This window comes from Fusarium proliferatum, assembly GCF_900067095.1.
Source record: "Fusarium proliferatum ET1 genome assembly, contig: FPRO_scaffold005, whole genome shotgun sequence".
In the NCBI taxonomy this organism is placed as follows: Eukaryota; Fungi; Ascomycota; class Sordariomycetes; order Hypocreales; family Nectriaceae; genus Fusarium; species Fusarium proliferatum.
In genome coordinates this window covers 1,731,702-1,750,714 of record NW_022194794.1, presented here as the reverse complement: position 1 = coordinate 1,750,714, position 19,013 = coordinate 1,731,702, and the positions used below count along the sequence as shown (strand labels likewise).

The 19,013-nt window shown below is 49.7% G+C and overlaps 7 protein-coding genes across 7 annotated transcripts; 4 read left to right on the top strand and 3 right to left on the bottom strand.

The window, feature by feature from the left end:
- Positions 1-312: 312 nt before the first annotated feature.
- FPRO_10836 (uncharacterized protein) lies at positions 313-2,991 on the top strand (the record flags this gene model as incomplete). The annotated part of the gene is made up of 5 exons (XM_031231843.1): positions 313-591; positions 642-1,409; positions 1,461-1,631; positions 1,689-2,588; positions 2,641-2,991. 5 exons carry the CDS (start codon positions 313-315, stop codon positions 2,989-2,991), a joined length of 2,469 nt encoding a protein of 822 aa, XP_031081839.1.
- A 365-nt stretch (positions 2,992-3,356) lies between these two features.
- Positions 3,357-4,679, bottom strand: FPRO_10835 (uncharacterized protein; the record flags this gene model as incomplete). The annotated part of the gene is made up of 2 exons (XM_031231842.1): positions 3,357-3,641; positions 3,693-4,679. The coding sequence occupies 2 exons, from the start codon at positions 4,677-4,679 to the stop codon at positions 3,357-3,359; spliced, it is 1,272 nt and encodes a 423-aa protein (XP_031081838.1).
- A 1,727-nt stretch (positions 4,680-6,406) lies between these two features.
- Positions 6,407-8,165, bottom strand: FPRO_10834 (putative benzoate 4-monooxygenase cytochrome P450; the record flags this gene model as incomplete). Its single annotated transcript, XM_031231841.1, has 6 exons — positions 6,407-6,575; positions 6,627-7,266; positions 7,319-7,505; positions 7,559-7,702; positions 7,754-7,784; positions 7,837-8,165. The coding sequence occupies 6 exons, from the start codon at positions 8,163-8,165 to the stop codon at positions 6,407-6,409; spliced, it is 1,500 nt and encodes a 499-aa protein (XP_031081837.1).
- A 712-nt stretch (positions 8,166-8,877) lies between these two features.
- FPRO_10833 (uncharacterized protein) lies at positions 8,878-9,190 on the bottom strand (the record flags this gene model as incomplete). The annotated part of the gene is made up of 2 exons (XM_031231840.1): positions 8,878-9,125; positions 9,160-9,190. 2 exons carry the CDS (start codon positions 9,188-9,190, stop codon positions 8,878-8,880), a joined length of 279 nt encoding a protein of 92 aa, XP_031081836.1.
- A 2,311-nt stretch (positions 9,191-11,501) lies between these two features.
- FPRO_10832 (uncharacterized protein) lies at positions 11,502-14,995 on the top strand (the record flags this gene model as incomplete). Its single annotated transcript, XM_031231838.1, has 3 exons — positions 11,502-12,524; positions 13,015-13,894; positions 13,959-14,995. The coding sequence occupies 3 exons, from the start codon at positions 11,502-11,504 to the stop codon at positions 14,993-14,995; spliced, it is 2,940 nt and encodes a 979-aa protein (XP_031081835.1).
- Positions 14,996-16,094: 1,099 nt separating this feature from the next.
- On the top strand, positions 16,095-17,061 carry FPRO_10831 (putative TIF6-translation initiation factor 6 (eIF6); the record flags this gene model as incomplete). The annotated part of the gene is made up of 3 exons (XM_031231837.1): positions 16,095-16,129; positions 16,304-16,375; positions 16,428-17,061. The coding sequence occupies 3 exons, from the start codon at positions 16,095-16,097 to the stop codon at positions 17,059-17,061; spliced, it is 741 nt and encodes a 246-aa protein (XP_031081834.1).
- Positions 17,062-18,066: 1,005 nt separating this feature from the next.
- On the top strand, positions 18,067-18,872 carry FPRO_10830 (uncharacterized protein; the record flags this gene model as incomplete). Its single annotated transcript, XM_031231836.1, has 2 exons — positions 18,067-18,125; positions 18,185-18,872. The coding sequence occupies 2 exons, from the start codon at positions 18,067-18,069 to the stop codon at positions 18,870-18,872; spliced, it is 747 nt and encodes a 248-aa protein (XP_031081833.1).
- Between the last annotated feature and the right edge of the window lie 141 nt (positions 18,873-19,013).

Here is a 19,013-nt window from a genome sequence, read left to right as displayed (position 1 = left end):
TTGGCTGAGTCTGTAGGTTTCAGTCTGATTGTGATACTTTTGGTGGTGCTTCCGCGACGTCTCAGCCTTCTCGCTTTGAACATCTACTCCAAGCGCAATACTGCGTGCCCATTCATTATCTTGATCAAAGAAAACAGAGCCTCCCTTTTTTGCTCATACCGACAAATAATTCGCGGCGTCTACGACATATACTGGGAACTACCTTGCGATTCGATATTTGCACCATAGCGCATAAATACGACCATTATTATCCTTCATTCAATGATAGCCTCAACGAACTTTCATCCACAACGACTAGTTTAGTCGTGCATCATGGCGGCGCAAGAGATAGACAATCCAGCTGCACCGGCGATCGCAGCTTTCACGACTCTGCTAAAAGAATTTCTTTCCCAAGCAGAGGCCGCCAAACCAACATCAGCGATTGAGCCGGCGCTGCGCAAGTCCGATTTCGACGACGTCTCTGGCCGAGTCTCCAGAACCGCGGACGATGTTTCAAGCCCAGCTGCTGAAGGTGCTGCGTCAACGATCAACAAAGGACGGCAGTTTGCTATAATAGAAACCGCGGCTCGTAACATATTCAGCCAACTCATTGTAAACCCGCACTCTCCCGTGCGATCCGCGCCTTACGCTGACCAAAATAGGCGACAACCACCATCGATTCTCCCGACTATGTCAAGGTGTGGAACCTCCTCGACATCCTGTCGATTCTTTCCGACGATGGACAATGTGATCCCGCGCTCTTGTTCTGGCTAGCAGAGGAACTACTGGACAGCCAAACTATAGCTGGCTGTCGTAAGATCTTTGATTTCCTCGAGTCGAGGAGAGAACGAATCACAGCAAACCATTTCAAACAAAAGCAATTAATTATTCTTCGAACATGCAACGAATTGCTGCGCCGACTATCCCGTGCAGAAGATACTGCTTTCTGCGGTCGCGTCTTCATCTTCATGTTCCAAAGTTTTCCTCTGGGCGACAAGAGTTCTGTGAACCTGCGAGGCGAATACCATGTCGAAAATGCCACGACTTACGAGGCGACGCGGGCAGAGGACGAATCTAAGATGGCTGTTGACGAGCCAGAAGAGCAACTAAAGGAGCAAGCAGAGTCAAGGTCCACATCCAAGTCAGCCGACGCCAAAAAGGCAGACAAAGAGGAGCCCCTGTCGACAGACGAGCTTTATCCAATATTCTGGTCCCTTCAGGAATACTTCAGTCAACCCAAAAAGCTTTTTGAGACTACCAATTTGTCGTCCTTCAAAGAGGGTCTAGCAGCCACAATGAAAGTCTTTCAAACAGTGCACAACGATTCAAGGCGAAGCCTCAAACGAAAACGAGAGAGTGGAGAAGAAGATGAGAGTTCTAGCACATTCAACCCCAAATATCTCACTAGTAAAGATTTATTCGACCTGGAGGTGGTGTCTCATAACTCAGTCTGACTCGAGGTAAAGCTAACAGCAATACAGATCAGTGATTTGTCTTTCCGTCGACATATTCTTGTGCAAGCTCTCATCATCATGGATTTCCTCATCTCACTATCCATCCAAGCACGAGAGCGACTTACAGAAGCCCTCCCCGCCAATGCCAGCGTAAATAAGGCCGTCATGTACAGTGACCAAGTCCTGAGTGACGAAGACGTAAGTATTTCAGGACTATGACCACAGCAGAGAGCGCTTCAGCTAACCCCTTTTCAGGCTGAATGGGCTAGTGACATGAAAAAGACTATTGCGGACTACCTCCGCCAGGGTGCTGATGGTCCATACTTTTATCGAATGGTAGAAACCGTGCTGGCTAGAGACAAGAACTGGGTTCGCTGGAAGATTGAAGGCTGTCACCCCATCAAACGAGACCCAGTCTCGCCGGCATCCTTTCTCGAGGCAAAGGCCAACGTTCAGAAAATGGCTACCAGCAAGCGGCTAAGGTCCGTCCCTATGGGCTCTGTCTCCTTGGACTTTCTCAAGGAGGAGGATGGAGAGGCAGCGATGAGTCGACTCAAAACCAAGGAGCGCTATGAACTACCAGAGCTCGACACGTTCAAACGTAAAATTGCCGACGATGATTTTGAGATCGATATGCCAACAAACGACCAAACCAAAGCTGCTGCTATCGCTGGCAAGGCCAGCAAGAGCTGGAGAGCACTGCGAATCGCAGCGCGCTCAAAGCTTGCCGCACTCGACAAGATAGAAGATCCTAAGAAGATTGATATCGTGTTCGAGGAGCTTACAGAAGTGGATGATATCGAGGACACTTCTGAGCCCACAGCAAGTGAAGAAGATATGCCCTCGAACCGAGAACCTATCATCATTTGTGGCATCACAAGCGTAGGCAAGTCAGCCATTATCAGAAAACTTATGGAAGAGCGAAAGGGCGTGTTCGCTCCTGTTGTCCGCCATACCACACGAGAGCCTGTTGAGGGTGAGGTCAACGGCAAGAGTTTCCACTTTGTCAAGCAACAAGAGTTCAACCAGCTACGAGATGGGGACCGCTTGATAGAATCAGGTACTCGGAACGGCGTCGATTACGGAACCAGTTTCAAGGCCATCGAGGCTATCTCAGAGAGTGGCAAAGTACCAATCATCGAACTAGACATCGAGGTAAGTCAAATCATCGTCAAAATACGTACCTTACTGACATGTTACATGTCAGGCTGCCCAATATGCCAAAGATATGGATTTCCAGGCACGCTACGTGCTCGTTACGACATCTAACCCCGAACTTCTCAAGCAGCGCCTCAAACCTTCGGGCAAAGAAGAATCTGCCATTCAAGATATCTTGAAGAAACACTCTACAGAACTCGAGTTGTGTAAGGTCGACGAACTGTTTGACACATCAATTGTCGATGACGACGATGTTGAAGCAGTCAAGGCTATTGGGAATTACATTTATGGGGAAAGTCAGGGCAAGCAGGACTTCAGTGAGGACACAGCTATGAAGGATGAGGAGGAAAATACCACCAAGATCGCCGAAGCAAAAGAGGCCACGATGACAGATGCGTAATACTGAGACGGAGCATGTCGAAATAATCGTGTACTATCTGTACTTGTAGAACAGTCTTAGGTGTGGACTAGTTGGCAAGGGGCAAAGCAGTTTCCCATATTTAGTGCGAACTAGGTAGTCATCAGCCATAAGCATTCCACTGTCTGCTGCACTGTCAAAGACGCAGAGCACATAAAAAACATCAGGTTTCGGGCAAAGGGCCAGTAATAAAATTAAACTATCTGAGCATCCAAGAGCACAGACTGCACTGAGCTGTCAACAAAGTGAAGGCAACAATGCACCACAGAAGCCTACCAGCCCAACAAAACACAAGACACGAACCAAACCAAGTATCACACGGGAAGAATGACTACATAAACAGGATTTTACTCCTCGTCAGAAGACTCCTCCGAATCAGCCTCGGCAAGCCAGGTCAAGAAAGGCTCAGCAGCCTTGCGAACCTTCTTGGAGGTGGAGATGTCAGTGTACTTCTTGCTAGCCTTGGATCCCCACTTGGTCACGACCTCCTCGCTGATCAGGTCATAGTGGTAGTAAAGCTGGAGAATCTTGACGATGGACTGGAACATCTCGGGGTGGTCAGCAGCCAGAGTACCGACAAGACGTTCGGTTCCACCGAGCAGAGCCTTTTCGTGACGCTCAGAGGTAACAAACTGTAGCACGTTAGTATATGGATGCTTCGTAAAAACCAGAATTCAGCATACCTGCTTGAGCATGCTAGCACGCTTGGGAATTTGGGCAACGATGTTCTTATCAAAGATGGTTTGGACAAGAACAAGAACACTACGATGCTTGCCTTCGATACCAAGCTCCTTGGCCTTGACATAGATGTCGATGGATTCGACCTTGTCAACGCTGCCCTTCTCCTCAGCCTGGGACTGAATCCAGTCGCCAAGCTCATCATAGATGGTGGGGCCACCCTCGCCTTCTTCGTCATCATCGTCACCAATATTGAGCTTCTGCTTGAACTCGCCAGGGAGAGAGGCCTGACGGGCCTTGACTGCTTCCTCGCTCATGTCAACAGCCCATTCATGCTCCTTGACTTCGTTCTCCTGGGCGGCTTCAGCGGCCTCTGCTGCGACCTTTTGGAACTCGTCGTCACTGCCAACGTCCTCGTCGCCGTTCTCGTTTGAGCCGTTCTCAGATGCCTCATCACTGCCAGCACCATTCTGACCATTGGTGCCGTTGGCAGCATTGCCGTTCTGTCGAGCCTTCTTGGCAGCCCTGCGTTCGGCCTTGTCCTTCTTGCCCTTCTTGGGCTGGTTCTTGAGGATAAAGCCACTAAGCTTGAGGCGGATGTCGACATCGGTGCGCTGACCACAGGCCTTGCAATCAAGCAGGATACGATCATCCTTGATGACAACATCGGTCTCAGGGTTCTTGCATTTCTTGCAGAGGACGAACTTGTTAATGAACCCATCGAGGTGATCCTGAAGCTTGGGGGCATCATGAGCACCGTTGATAATCCAACGATCGTCTTTGGGATCAATGTTGGTCTGAGCACCAAGCTCGAAACCAAAGTACTTAATGACATAAGAACCAGGACGGGCAAGAGAGGCAGCAACGCTGCTCAGGTTGACGACGACGGTCTTGATACCGTTTCCTTTACCTTCAATCTTGGTCTGCAGACGCTCCATCTTGTAACGATAGAAAGCATCGCTGACATCGCGACGAACGTTGACGAGAGCCATGGTGGCGGTATTGAGTAATTACTGTCTGAAAGATAGAGTTGACAGCGCAAGGCGGGTGAGCGAGGCTAGTGGTTGATGGAGTCGTGAGATGACGAGGAGGTCATGTATAGACTTGGTAGCAGAAGATGACTTGAGGGTGGGCGGAGCAAGGAAGGTTTCAGTGCTCTTGATGATTTTTGATTGACATGTGGCACACCGGATGTATGATCGGATGCTGGTGGTGATGCATAGACGACAATGGTGTCTCTAGATTTCAACCGTCGGAACTGATGTCGGGGCTACAAGGCTTTCGCGGTATGCGAAATAACTGCAGCTTGAAGAGGTGTCTGAAGACGGAGAGCTGGTCGTGCTGATACATAAACAGCAGTGTGGTTCGGCGGAAATATGTGTTCGGGAGGTCCGATTTCGTAGGGAGCAAGCGAAGACCGGCGAAGATGGTGCTCCAAGGCCAACACTACACTGAACGATGCGAAGTTCGTGAGCCAGGTGTAAGTGGCGGGGAAGTCAGGTAGGCGATGCGCGCTGCGACCGGAAGAGTCAACAGGCAAGTATGGGAGTGAAATGCGCTTGGCGCGATGGGTTCAGGGCCGCTCGGTTGAGTTGAGTTAAGATTTGCTGTCTCAATGAGATGCAGAGTGTGATGTTGAGGAGGAGAAGAAGAAGAAGAAGAGAAAAAGTGCAAAAGAGGAGCAACCAGGTGAGTTAAGAAGGAGGGAGGGAGGGGCGACGTTAGGGCCGACCGGGATTTTTGTTTTTTGGATGCCCCGAAGGGACGCTAAAGAATGGGGCAAGCGGCAAAAAAAACCTGACACAACCTCAGATTCAGTCAACATCAGAGGAACCAATACCTTTGATGTTGTGATCCAAACTGTCAGAGAATCTTATGACCAAAATATTAGTACCTTGGAGATACTGTTTGAGACTATTTTTGATACTGTGTTGCCAACAAAGAAGTTGCAAAGACTGAATTCCCCCAATATTTGAAATACTACTACGTACCTCAGGTAACAACAATGGAAGAAAACCTTAACTAAACTCTGAGTGCCCAAGGTTCCAGGTTTGACTCCAACAGTGACGAGGTAGATGATCAATCACTGTACTTTCAGCGCCTCACCCGGCTCGTAGGGCTCATCCCAGGTAGTGATTCACTGTTACACAGCTCGCTTCGCCAGGTGGGGGAGCCTGCTGTAGCTACCTGTGTAGGTCTGTTCCGGGCGCCTCATGCCTAACTGCCAAGCCCCCGGCCTTCTAATATTGAATTTTCCTCACACTGTACACGAGGAAGCCAGGTACCTTAGTGAGCGTAACCTAACGCACTCACATCAGTTCGATGGATTGGGTGGATGGTTGCCTTTTTTCACGTTGTGATTTCGGGGATGCACCCGGAGAATGACAAATACGACATCGGTGTATTCGGATTTAAAAGCCAGAGACTCCAACCGACGAATGCAATCACGATATGTTGGTTGTTTGAGGTGGTTCTTGATTGTGAGTTTCTCTTACATAGATGATAGAAACACCCTCTACCCTCACTCAGCTGGAGTTGTTTGAGCTTTTGATATCTCCTATCGCCGAGTTGCCGATCCACATCCTTAACCTATGACAATTGCACTGTATTGATGAAGCAGTCCTTGGTGTGTGCGTATATGTCTGCCAATCGCGATTCTGATGCCCTGATCAAGCTCCCGTCTCTTCGTCAATGCTCATCAACTCGTCTGAGTCATAGTTCAGCCCTTCACAGGCACGAATTTGAGCAGGCATCGCTTTCCCCGAGGCCGTGAGGAGATCAGTTGATCATCCATCGCCATAGATTCGCTCCTCATTGATTCATCCGGCTCAGTTTCGTACTGTGAATACACGTCTCGAAGCAGGGTCTTCATCTCCGCCATGGCAAGACTGTAGCATGTGTTATGATCTTCCCTCTTTACACTCAGCAGAGCTACTCACTGTTTCCCGATGCATCCTCTTCCTCCACTAGAGAAGGCCCATTGGTGTCTTCGTCGGTCGGCATCTCCTTCGGCTTCCAACCACCTTTCAGGGTAGAATTTGTCCGGCTCGGGGAAGACATGATCGTTGATTCGGTGAACCGAAAGAGCCTGGCAACTGACAACTGTCTCCTGGGGTAAGGAGAATCCATCAATGACACGGCCGCCGTGGGGAACGTATCGAGGCAATGACATTGGAATGGCGGGGAAACATCTCAGTCCCTCGTTCAGAACAGCATCTAGCATGGGCAATTCGTCAAAGTTGGCGTCAGGCTTGCTTCGAAACTCTTCTCGCAGAAGTCGTTGATACTTTATCGATCGGGGCAGTGAAAGTTCCCACATCAAGAAACAGAGAACGTCGCCGGTCGTATCGATGCCAGCGGCCATGTGATCGAGACACTCGGCAGCCATGTCGATAGTATCAAGGACGCTATCCTTCTCCTTAAGCCGGTTTAGAACGGTGAAATCTGCTGCACCATCTTCTTTAGCGTTTTCAATGACAAAGTTGTCGGCCAGAGGAATCAGTCGAGGTTTGGCAAAGCTCGTCAGAATGCTTGATCCAAGACGGTGTAGAATCGGGCTATAGTACTGGACCAGACGATCTAAGTTCTCTTGTGAGCCCCAACGCGTGATCCACGGCATATGAGAGCTTACTTTGAAGACTGTCATCGGCAGCAACTTGATGCATCATCTCTTCGTCGTCCTTATTTTGCAGGCAGTTGCTTCCATAAGGGTGGAACAACTGGTGCGTAACGCAATCACAAGCATATGCGTGCAACGCTGGTTTGGTCAGCTGTGTCGTTCTCCTTAATCGGTTCAGCTCCTTGTAGTCGGAACTAACCTCTCTATATCAGTTTGTTAGCATACCCCGGAAAGAAAGAACACTCTACTTACAAATACGTCTGCCGTCTTGTCAGGCGAGTCAACGCAACGCTCAACAAACCACTTGGAACGTTCTTGTATCCCGGCCAGGGGGGCTTGCTTCATTACGTTGCTGTTGGCATATCTATCGCCAATCATCCTCCGTCGTTTTGCATGCTGGAAGAAAGTCAGCTTGACTAAATATCGCGGCTTCTAATCTGAACTTACGTCGCCTTTAACTAGTGTTGAGAACATTGTCCTGTAAGGCACAGTCAGAACCGGCATCCCACTCCTATAACGTGGGTTCTTACCGCTTGCCGTAGACTTGAAAGAGGTCATAAAACTCTGTCTTATCGTATCCGCTACCACCAGAACCATAAATCTCTTTGAGGGCATCAATCGAAGTGAAGGAAACCTCATTGGGGGCGATCCTGACAACTGGGCCATATTTCCTATGAAGCTCGTGAATGTATACGGTACGGTTGGCATTGAGTTCGTGCCATTTCAGTACAAGTGAGGTGAAGTTGGATATCAAGGGACCGGGAACCTTTGCCGTGGCCGAAGTCAGGCGGACAATGAGATGAGTAACAACAAGGAGAGCAGCAGCTCCAAGCATGAAGCTTGGTGATAGTATAAACATTGTAGCAACGCTGATATGTTTGAACTTGACTAGTCGATGGCTGGTTCTCTCATTTCATGAAGGGGAAGAGGGAGAGTTGGAGCCAACCATCGACCGGCTAGATTGAGGTTCTTATCACAAGGCATCTGAGATAGAAGCGCTCCGATATGGCTCCAACTCGTCGGGTCCAAACCCGAATTGCGTACTTCGTGTGGGTGGGATTGCTGCGTAACCGAGAGATAGGTTGATCCATAGTTAACCAGTCACGCCCTTTGATATTCTCTCTATTACATATCCGTATCTAGTTGTCGCTTCTTTGTCCCCTGTTGAGTAAGGTCTTCTCCACATTCTGGGGATTCCCGCGTCCGCCTGCTTTTAGGATCAATGATAACATCCACACCCATGGAATTGCCATTGATGGATCTTGACTTGAAAAATGTTTTGATTTCTCTACCTTTTCAACCTATGATACAGCAATCTATATAGTACAGCTTGTCCATGATTCGTCCAATGGCTCACGCATGCCATTCGTTCTCGTCTGCTAAACATCCATACAAAGAAACAACCACGTTGGAATTCCCTAACCCCAACCCCGGCATTAATGCATGTGACTTGACGCCCTATTTCATGTCATGAAGTTCAAACTACCGACTTCCGGACCTCTCACCCCTGCAAATCCCCGCATTCATGTTATCCATTGATAGCGTGGCAGAGATATGATGTCCATATAATTTCATAGCTCCGGTTTCTTATCACCGCCAGGTTTCTGATGATTACCTCCCCCAAGGATGCCAGAAATCCAACTCAGGCCCGGAATCTTCATGGGAGCCGCAGGAGGATATTCCTTGCTGCCGATCTTCGTTTTGGGAGTACAAGTGCACCATTCAGCCTGTGGCACTCCGTCGAAGACTTGTTGAACGTGATTGCCGCACCCACGCCACGACTTCTTCGCTATATAGGCTTCAATTAATATCTCACAAACTCAACCAGCGTAGATTAAATGACAGAAACTCACAGCATGTTGGGCAAGTCGCACTAAAACACATGAAGGCAGGTTGTTCTCGTTCAGATGCGATAGTGAATGGCCAATTGTCATATCACCTCTAAGCAGGTCAAGTCAGGTATTGTTGGTGTGAATGTTTGAAGCGAACGAGTTCTTTTGGGGCGCTGAGGTTTCTTCTGGGGGCTTAGGTTTATATATCAGTGTTCTCGGACTCATTACGTTGGTTGGAAGCGGAATAATCATAGGTGAAGGACATGGTCGCTGAATTAATTAATTGCCGGCTTGGAATGACGGTTCTCCCTACAAGCCTACCCTGGACATGGGTTGATGAAGATATCTGTGCCAATGTTGTTCAACACCCCACTAAAAGACGAGGATGTACTGCTAAGCGATGGTATTTGCTTCAATTTCATGGCTTATAAGTGGTTCTCATACATTACACATTATTCATTTGGAATGTGCCTTTTATAAATGTCTTCTCATACGGGTTCGGGGGTTACATCCACGTCATTTAGGGGCCAGCCTCAAGCTCAGCTAGCTGGACCGTTTATTGTATGGTAAGCCGAAAAGAGGAGTGCTGTTCATGTCATGGTAGCTCATCAGAACAAAGGGACTTCAGACCTCGATCACCGGCCAGATCTAACTTATGGTGAGAAACATAAGTTAGCCTCGTGCTGCCACACTTGACACTGGATCAACACACACCCCTGTATGACAGGAAGCTTAGGAGTTGCTATTCATAGTATCAAATTGCCAGGGTACGCATAGCTTGTGGGATGCACTGAGATTCAAAATTAAAGATGACCAGTTAAAAAGACAGGACTGTACGTAGAGCTTTCATTTGAAATAGTAGCAACGAACATTACATTATATAAGACGAATGATAGAACATATCGAATACCCTCAGAGATCTTTATAGCCACATAATCGTGTTGGGCTACATCAATCATTAGCAAAACAACCGGCAATACGCAGCATTGTCTTTCAACCGCAGGATCACATATTGGAACCCTGCCTGCAGACACAGCCTCCTTTCAACAGACCCCAGTGTCCACAAGGCCACTCTGGCCAACGTGCTCCGCTCAAGAAACAAGGACCTACCGAGACAACTTCCGACAAGGCTGATGAACCGCAAGTGAGAGATGATCAAAGCTTGAAGTACTAGCTCTCATAGGAGGGCTTATTGCTGACATGTACGGGAACCTAAGCTTGGAAGTGGACGAACCCGACCTGTCTATAGTAGAGAAAGTCTCAACCAACCCGATGCTGACCATCCAAAGGTTGTAGTGCATATCGGCTGCGCGCTAGTGGATACAGTAACGTTGTTACATATATCCATATTCCAGAAACATGTCACCTGCAGTCGAGGATATTGGCAGATTAACATGGAACGTGCTAACGTTGCTGGAGGTCTTGGCTCGTATCCAATTGTCTTGTGCATGGTCCTATGCTAAGAGGTAACAAACATCTGTTTAAAAAACCATCAGTCTTGGGTAGCTTATGTTGTAATTTTCCGTTTCGCAATCTAGTTCAGGGTCTTGGTCACAAACCCCAGGCCTGCTTTAGTACCTACTAGAGGTATCATCATACGAATACAGTGCCACGGGGTAATTAGGTTAGTTACAGTCAGTCGAGGCTGTGCTGTACTCTGCTAGTAGGTAATTTAGTATCTAAATTAGTAGGTACCTAGGTAGCTTAGAAGTTAGACGTTGTCTTATTCGTGTCGGCCAGATGAGCCCTCATACACGATTGAATAGCATCGGCCGCGCAATTGATCGAGTTAGTAACTCGGAACACAACCCAAAGGCATATTAGCGAGTGGTACTGTATCCGCCTTATCACCCCTCTGCTACCCAATCTCTCTAGGGTTCCAGGGATGTTTGGTGTCCACGAGGTCTGCACGTACATCCATACTTAGGTAGCAGGGTAGCAAGTAAGGCGCTGAACATCCACTAACTACGGCTCATCCGTGGCAGCGGGTTCAGCACAGGCACCCACCTAGACACAGGCAGAACGGGATAGCTCAATCAGCTTGCGTCGTGCCCCGTCCCGTCCGATCGGTGCCCCCCATTGCTTCTATAGGTAGGTACCTTAGTAGGTAGGTGGCTCCAAGAAGTACATTGCTTTGATGTACTGCCCCGATTTCGATAGGTGACCTACCTCAGTACCTAGTTACAGGACTTGACTTACCTCACCTACCCTTGGTTGGCATTAGACTCTATCTCTCTCATCTACGTCCCATAACTTCCGCCTCTTCCATTCTCTCCGACCTCACCTCAAAACTCGCTGTGCGCGATTACCTCCTCCGAACTCCCTCCTCATCTGCCGTCCGCAACGACAATCGCAATCGCAGTATGAGGAACTTCCTCGGCAAGCACAGCAACCGGTCATCGCATGCGCTCAGTGAGCCGCGAAACTCGTCCAAGACGCCTGCGACATCAACCCCGACGAACAACAGCCAGACTCCGACAGGCGGTAGTGCTGCGACTCCTCAAGCGGCAGGCCACCAGCGTCAACCAAGCCACCAGGCTCAGCAGATCCAGCCGGATCAACACTATCAAGTTCAGCAGCACCAGCAACTCCTTGACGAGGCAGACTCAGCCTCCCACGGCGCCCACTTCGGCCACTCGCACTCGGTCGGTGCCAATGCCAACGCTGCCAGTGCTAATGCGAGCGCCAACAATCCTTCCACCATAAACCCCCATTCAGCCTTGTCCTCGTCCCATAACACCGCCTTCAGCTCGAGCGAGTCCTTTGATTCACAACAGCCGCCTCCCCCCTCTCACTACCTGCAGAATCAACAGCCGCCGTTGCATCTCCAACATCCCCAGCAGCAGCAGCAGCCTCAAGGTTCTCTACCGTTACTGCCCTCTCCCTCCTCCGCTTCCGCTGGCGCCCCTCCCCCGCCGCATCTCTATAGCTCGCCTTCAGCCGCCAGTAGCACAACCGGTGCTAACATTAATCAACATCCTCCTTCTTTACAGCAGCAGCAGAGTTCCAACCTTTCTAACGTCGCATTTGATCCTCATCAGCCGCAGAGCGAATTCAACGACGCGAGCCTGGGCCGTTCGCAGAGTATTCGTTATAACGCTGCCACGCCTTATAGCCTTCAGACCTCATCCGTAGAGGACCTGAACCGTTACGGCCAAATTCCACCCCAGCAGCTACAACAACAGCAGCAGCAAGCACAGGCACAAGCACAACAGCAAACAGCTCCTGCTGAGAAGCGCTCGACTCGAAAATTGATTAAGGGCATATTTTCTGGGTCCAATCGTGGGGCATCTGACGGCCAACACCACCATAGCATAAGCATCGGCCACAATAACAACCAATCCTACGATAATACTGGCGGCCTTGCACGTCGCCCTTCCAAGCGGGTGAGCAATCCACCGCCTTTCTCTTCTGAATCGTTCCCTGCTTTTCTTGTTCCACTCCTTACCAGTTATGAGCTGGAACTCCCAGTCTTCCTATCTCGTTTGTTCACTTGTCTCTTCCCCTCTCTCAGCCCAGCCCAACACCCCTCTCCCACTCCCAATCTCACTCTTTCTTTCTCTCTGCTCTACCTGTTACTCAGCGAAACACTCGGCCAGCCACAGTCGTCAAGCCCAGTCCAGAATTTGACCCAATCTCCTTTTATCATCCCTAGCCCAAGCCCAAGCCCCAGTCGTTAATTCTGGCTACTGTGCCATGCCATTGGCGTTAGTCGCCCTCGCCGCGTCCGCCAGCTCAAGCTGAGCTCCTCAGCAGGTCCAGCAGCTCCCCGAGAGTCAACGTTCCCCTTTACCCCAGCTTTCGTCTCGCCAAGGTCTCGACGATATCAATGAACACTATACCGCCCATCAATCTAACCTGCCACCACATTCACAGACTTCACGAATTTCGCTCCACAACACCATTCGCCAAGTTTCTGGTGAAGTAGACCAACAACAACAACAACATCAGCAGCAGCAGCAGCCGCCTTACGAGGACGCCGCTGTCTATCACCAGAACCAGAGCCAGGCCCCGCTACAGCAGCAGCTGCACCAACAACAGCCGCAAACCCACGTTCAGGTACATACGGAGGAACAACAATCACAAAGTGGTTACGAGACGAACGTGTACGACCAGCAACAATCACCTCTCAACCCACCACAGCATTCGCCTTCGCAACAACCTTATCAATTCCCGAACGCTCAACAGCAAGGCAACTATCACCAGGGTGGTAATCAAGGTGGAGATCTACGATCAGCTCCCGCACACTTGGGCCCCAGCGCACAGTTTCAGAACCCTGAAACAGTCTCTCAGTTCTCGCATGAATCGCCTATCGCCGACTCGGACCAGCGTTCGGCCAAACTGCAATCAGCAACCAACTCTCCCGCTGTGAACCACGCCCTGTATATACAGAATCAAGGTTCAACCCCGAGCCTCCCTCCTGCTCAACAGACAACAACTCAGCCGCAGCAACCCGGTATGGCACCACCAACTGGAGGACCTCCGTCCGCGCGCCGTCCTGACTCCGACAAATTGCGTGGGCAGGCCGATGTCCCCGGTGGCCCGCCCCCCACTTACCGTCCCGCCAACTCCATGAACAACATGAACCCGCTACCTCCCGTGCCGCCACAGTCGGCCGGCCAGTCACCGGCTTACCGTGGCGATCGCCCATCTCCATATGAGGGCCAAACCGTGGATCAAGGAAGGGACAGCCCCCAGCCAGTATCTGCAGTCCCCGCTGAGGCTGGCGAAAATGACAAGTCTTTCAAGGACCTTTGTAAGTACAGACCAGAAGAATCTCTGCCTAGCCGCAGTGAGCACAGCATACTGATTATTTGCAGTGACTAAGTACAAGAACGTCAAGAGACTCTACTTTGATGGCAAGGGACAGATTGAGACCCTCAATGGCCAAATCGTGCATCTCCAGAATGCAGTCGCCAACCAGCGCATGTCGCAATCGCGTACCGCTCTCGATGACAGTGAATACTCGACACGATTCAACCGGCTCAATGGTGCCATTAACAACCTTTCCTTCAACATTCGAAAAGATTGGCGGTGCGTGCCACAATGGCTTGATAAGTATGTCAGCACAGAAGCACTCAAGACAGGAAAGGCTGAGATGACAGCCATTGGGCGCGCTGTGATCTCACGTTGGATCATGGAGGAGGTGTTCAACAAGTGTTTCCACCCTGGATTAGATGCACAGCTGAGCCAATCTCTCAAGGAGATTGAGCTGGGCATTCGAAGCAACACGCATACCTTGACTAGTCAGGAAGAGTTCGACGCCCTGACGAACAAGATTGTGAGCTGGCGGATGACATCATTGGACGGTTTGCATCGACAACTCAACTCATCAGCTGCGAACGATAATCGCAATGCATTTATCGCCAAGTCAACGGCGTCACTGACAAGCTGTCTTTACCAGTTTCTTTGCAACCCGCCACCACCTGGCGTGGACGGTAGCGCATCGATGATCGTGGAGCTTGCGGTGGGTATTGCAGCCAACCTTCCCCTGGAGAGTCGGGATGTGGCCATTACCTACCCGTTGCCCGGAGAGATCGTCCAGCCGCACGTAATGGAGGTTGAGAAGGCTGCTTTGCCAGTCTTGGAGGCTCAGAAGGGAGAGGGAGAGGACGACGACAAGAACGGCGACGATGAAAAGAGCGGCAAAGCTAAGACTGGTACGTTGAATAATGCAACCCCGCCCGAGAGCGGGGAGGGTAACGATGCTTCAAAGAGCACAAGGAAGGATGCTGACAAGGACACATTTGTAGCGGCCCTGCCGAAGGACTCGAACAGGGTGCGATTCGCAGGATTTATGGCGTTGGAAGTCCGAGGGAGACAAGTACTGATGAAGGCGCCTGTCTGGACTCTGTGAAGACAAGTACTTTGAGTATTGATAACTCTATTACGATGAAGCTCATGGAAATGAGCAATCAGCGCCACGTGTTGGCTGAAATGGCGAGGCGACAGTAGATATCCGGAGAGAATCAGGGCCTGAGAGTTGACCGAGGTTTTAAGGGGCTGTGGTAACATGACCCCAAGCAGGGCAAGATGGGACAGAGGATCACGAACGGCATGATGATGTTCTTTTTATTATTATGAGGGATACTGGATGCGGACCCTTATTTTGTTCTTTGTAAATACATGTTAGCATGAGACGAGCAGTTCATGATGTGACAAGGATTTCCTATTGGCATCTGACTGCATATACAAATTCAGTTTGGAGTCACGAAAAGGCTCCAAATCACGTAACGATTTGAGTATGGATGTATAATGAAGGTGCCTGACCCTGGATTAGGATGGATGATATAAGTTAATCACTTACCGTATTTGGACTTGATGCGAGATGAGTCGAACCTGGAAGGGTCCAAGCTGCCTGTTATGAAACTATCTAAAGACCTAACTTTAGTACCTAGGTACCTAGGGCTGAATTCTACGAGGCCCATAAGATCCTGGGGATAGGGCACCTAGCTTCTGGAAGAGGAGGCACTTGATAAACGGCCAAGGAGTCATGTCCTGTCAAACGAGTCATCCCACAGCAGCAAATATCTATATGCGGATACCTTGTGAATTTACTAAGCAGGATCCTTTTCGCCTTACCCGCCCAATCCATAGTGGCGAGGTTCCTTAGCAATTTGCTTCAAGTGAGTCATCAGGCTCATTACTGTTTTCAGACGTGCACTGAGAGCGACAACCTAAGTATGGAACTTTGAGTTGCTGACTGCCTGAGCTCCACTATCTGATCCAGAAACCGCATTACATAAATAACGGCGAGAGCTCCCCCCTCGCTTCCCCCCCCCCCCCCCCAAAAAAAAGAGAAGGGAGGGGCAAGAAAGCAAAACCAACCAGACGAAGAAAAAAAAAAACCTACGACGAGCATCCACTTTGCGATACCAACAATCTTCAACTACATCAAAACCCCCAAAATTCTAGACTCTATTACGACTTGCACGACCCAGACCACTACAGCAATCATGGCGGTCCGCGCTCAATTTGAGAACTCCAACGAGTACGTCATCTTTATTGTCTTTTCTTCTGGTGATTGAAGCTCCCTGCGCCTCAAGCACCCCGCCCCCGCCTTTCTTATGCGGCGCATATCTACCTCTGTGGATGATATGCCTTGTGCTGTACAATGTGTATGAGATTGAAATATCAGAACTGGATGCTGACATGAAATCTCCAGGGTCGGTGTCTTTTCCACCTTGACCAATTCTTACGCCCTCGTGGCTCTCGGTGCCAGTGAGAACTTCTACAGGTAGAGTCCCCTCACCTATCTTGACAACTAATTTCATGCTGACATCTTGCAGTGTCTTTGAAGCTGAACTCCAAGATATCATTCCTACTGTGCGAACCACAATCGCTGGCACCCGTATCATTGGCCGTATGACCGCTGGCAACCGAAAGGGTCTTCTCGTTCCCACAACCACAACCGACCAGGAGCTGCAGCACTTGAGAAATTCACTTCCCGATTCAGTCCGTATCCAGCGTATAGAGGAGCGCTTGTCAGCTCTCGGAAACGTCATCGTCACAAACGATCACATCGCTCTTGTGCACCCTGATTTGGAACGTGAAACAGAAGAGATTATCGCAGATGTCCTCGGCGTGGAAGTATTCCGTCAGACTGTCGCAGACAATGTCCTGGTGGGCAGCTACATGAGCTTGTCTAACCAGGGTGGCCTGGTGCATCCCAAGACTCCTATCCAAGATCAGGACGAATTGTCCAGCTTGCTTCAGGTTCCTCTCGTCGCCGGTAGTGTCAACCGTGGTTCTAACGTTGTTGGCGCTGGAATGGTCGTCAACGACTGGCTCGCCGTGACTGGTCTCGACACAACTGCAACGGAGCTCAGCGTTATCGAGAGTGTGTTCCGCCTCGGCGAGGGTCAAGGCCCCAGCAACATCAACACGAGCATGAAGGACACCATGGTCGAGTCTTTCTACTAAGTTAGGCCTGATTTGTGTTTCTGTTTCTCACATTCATACATACACACACATATTGCTTATGGGGCTTTGCTGTTACGTTACTCGTCCGGCAATTGATTGGACGAGCGATAACCATCGTCGCGCGACAAGACGAACAAACTTTTAACTTATACGGGGCCTGGTGTTTGGAAACTTGAATGATTTTGCGATGCGGTTGATATCAGGAATAAGGTATTCGTGATCATGATGATCGAATGATAAATACTCATACAGGGACGGCTCTCGGCCATCCCCCCCCAAGGTGGAAAAGGATTATGTGGTTCTATGGCCAGAGTAGGGATAGGCCTGCTCATCTACACGACCCATCTGATTTGATCTGTTTGGGTTGTGGGATCGCTGTTGCAGCAGGGTATACACATTGTTGCACATATTGCGTTCTAGAAGTACCTGACAACGGGTAGTTGAAGAGATCCATTACATCTCAAGAGTTTACGCCTCGCTAGAACCAATTTACAGTACCTCGTACAGACAACCCTATCAAGTTCATCAGTGACGCCTGTCTGCCTATATATTACTAGTCTTTGTATCCTCGAGGTAAGATATGAGCTTTATACTTAAGAAGTGTCTGCAAGAACTTCAGTTCTGGGTTCTGTGCCACTACTAAAACTATTCTGAGGGAATTCGTGACATGTTTGATGGATTTTGAACACCTCGACTCGGCTTGTATGAACATCAGGTACCTACTAACCTTAGTACCTAGGTAGGTACTAACCTACCACCTTGGCTACCTAGTACCTAGTAGGTACCTGAATCTATCATGGACATCTCATAATCTCTAAGTTTGAGCAGGTAGCTGCCTACCTACGTTAGCACATGAAGAATTACCCCTTTCACCGCCTGCTCCTTTCGGACTTTTCTTCGATAACCCCACCACAAAATATGCCATCATTGTCACCGTTAATGTCAATGGATCAAAAGACTCTGAATAGCTTCATTGCTCTCCAAGCCCGAAACCAGTCTTCCACAATGCCCTCAAATGGAAAGCCCCAGCACCTTGAGCCGTCAAAGCTTGGCACAAAACAATAGTACCCTCTCCCTTGGCCCGTCTCTCTCAAACTGCAGACTAACACTCTGCCCCAAACAGCTGGGATGACCTTTACACGAATGAGATAACAAACCATGCTGCTGATCCCTCCGACATAGGAACTGTTTGGTTTGACGATTCAGATGCTGAAGCAAAGATCCTCGAGTTCCTTGACGGTCTGATCGACCCCTCTGACCCAGACTCGCCTGTCCTCTCCCACGACACCACCACCTTCCTCGATCTTGGCTGCGGCAACGGTTCTCTTCTCTTCTCCCTCCGCCAAGAGAATTGGTCTGCACGAGCTCTTGGCGTGGACTACAGCCCACAAAGTATTGCACTAGCGCGACAAATTACCACCACAAAAGACGACCTTGAGAAGCCTGTCGAATTTGAAGAGTGGGATCTTATAGCTGGACCATACAGCCCTGTCCTCAACGGCGAGCAGATCGAGGGCTGGGATGTGGTGCTGGACAAGGGTACCTTCGATGCCATCTCTCTGAGCGACGAGAAAGATGCCCAAGGACGACGGCTATGTGAATGTTATCGAGAGCGAGTGCTACCCCTTGTTCGAAAGGGTGGCATCTTCTTGGTGACAAGCTGCAACTGGACCGAGACGGAGCTGAGAGGCTGGTTCGAAAAGACCAGCGAAGAAGGTTTCCAAGTCGTTGGCAGAGTTGAGTATCGTTCCTTCAGCTTTGGAGGCCACAAAGGCCAAACAATCAGTACGCTCTGCTTCCGCAGGGTATAAAAGACATAGTAGATGCAGTGTAGTTTGAAGAACAAAGAAAGATACCCATCATCACTCTGTGCTGCCTCCAGCACCTATTCTAAACAGTCAATATCATTCACCTCTGAGAGCTCTTATTGTATCATACAATGGTATTTGGAC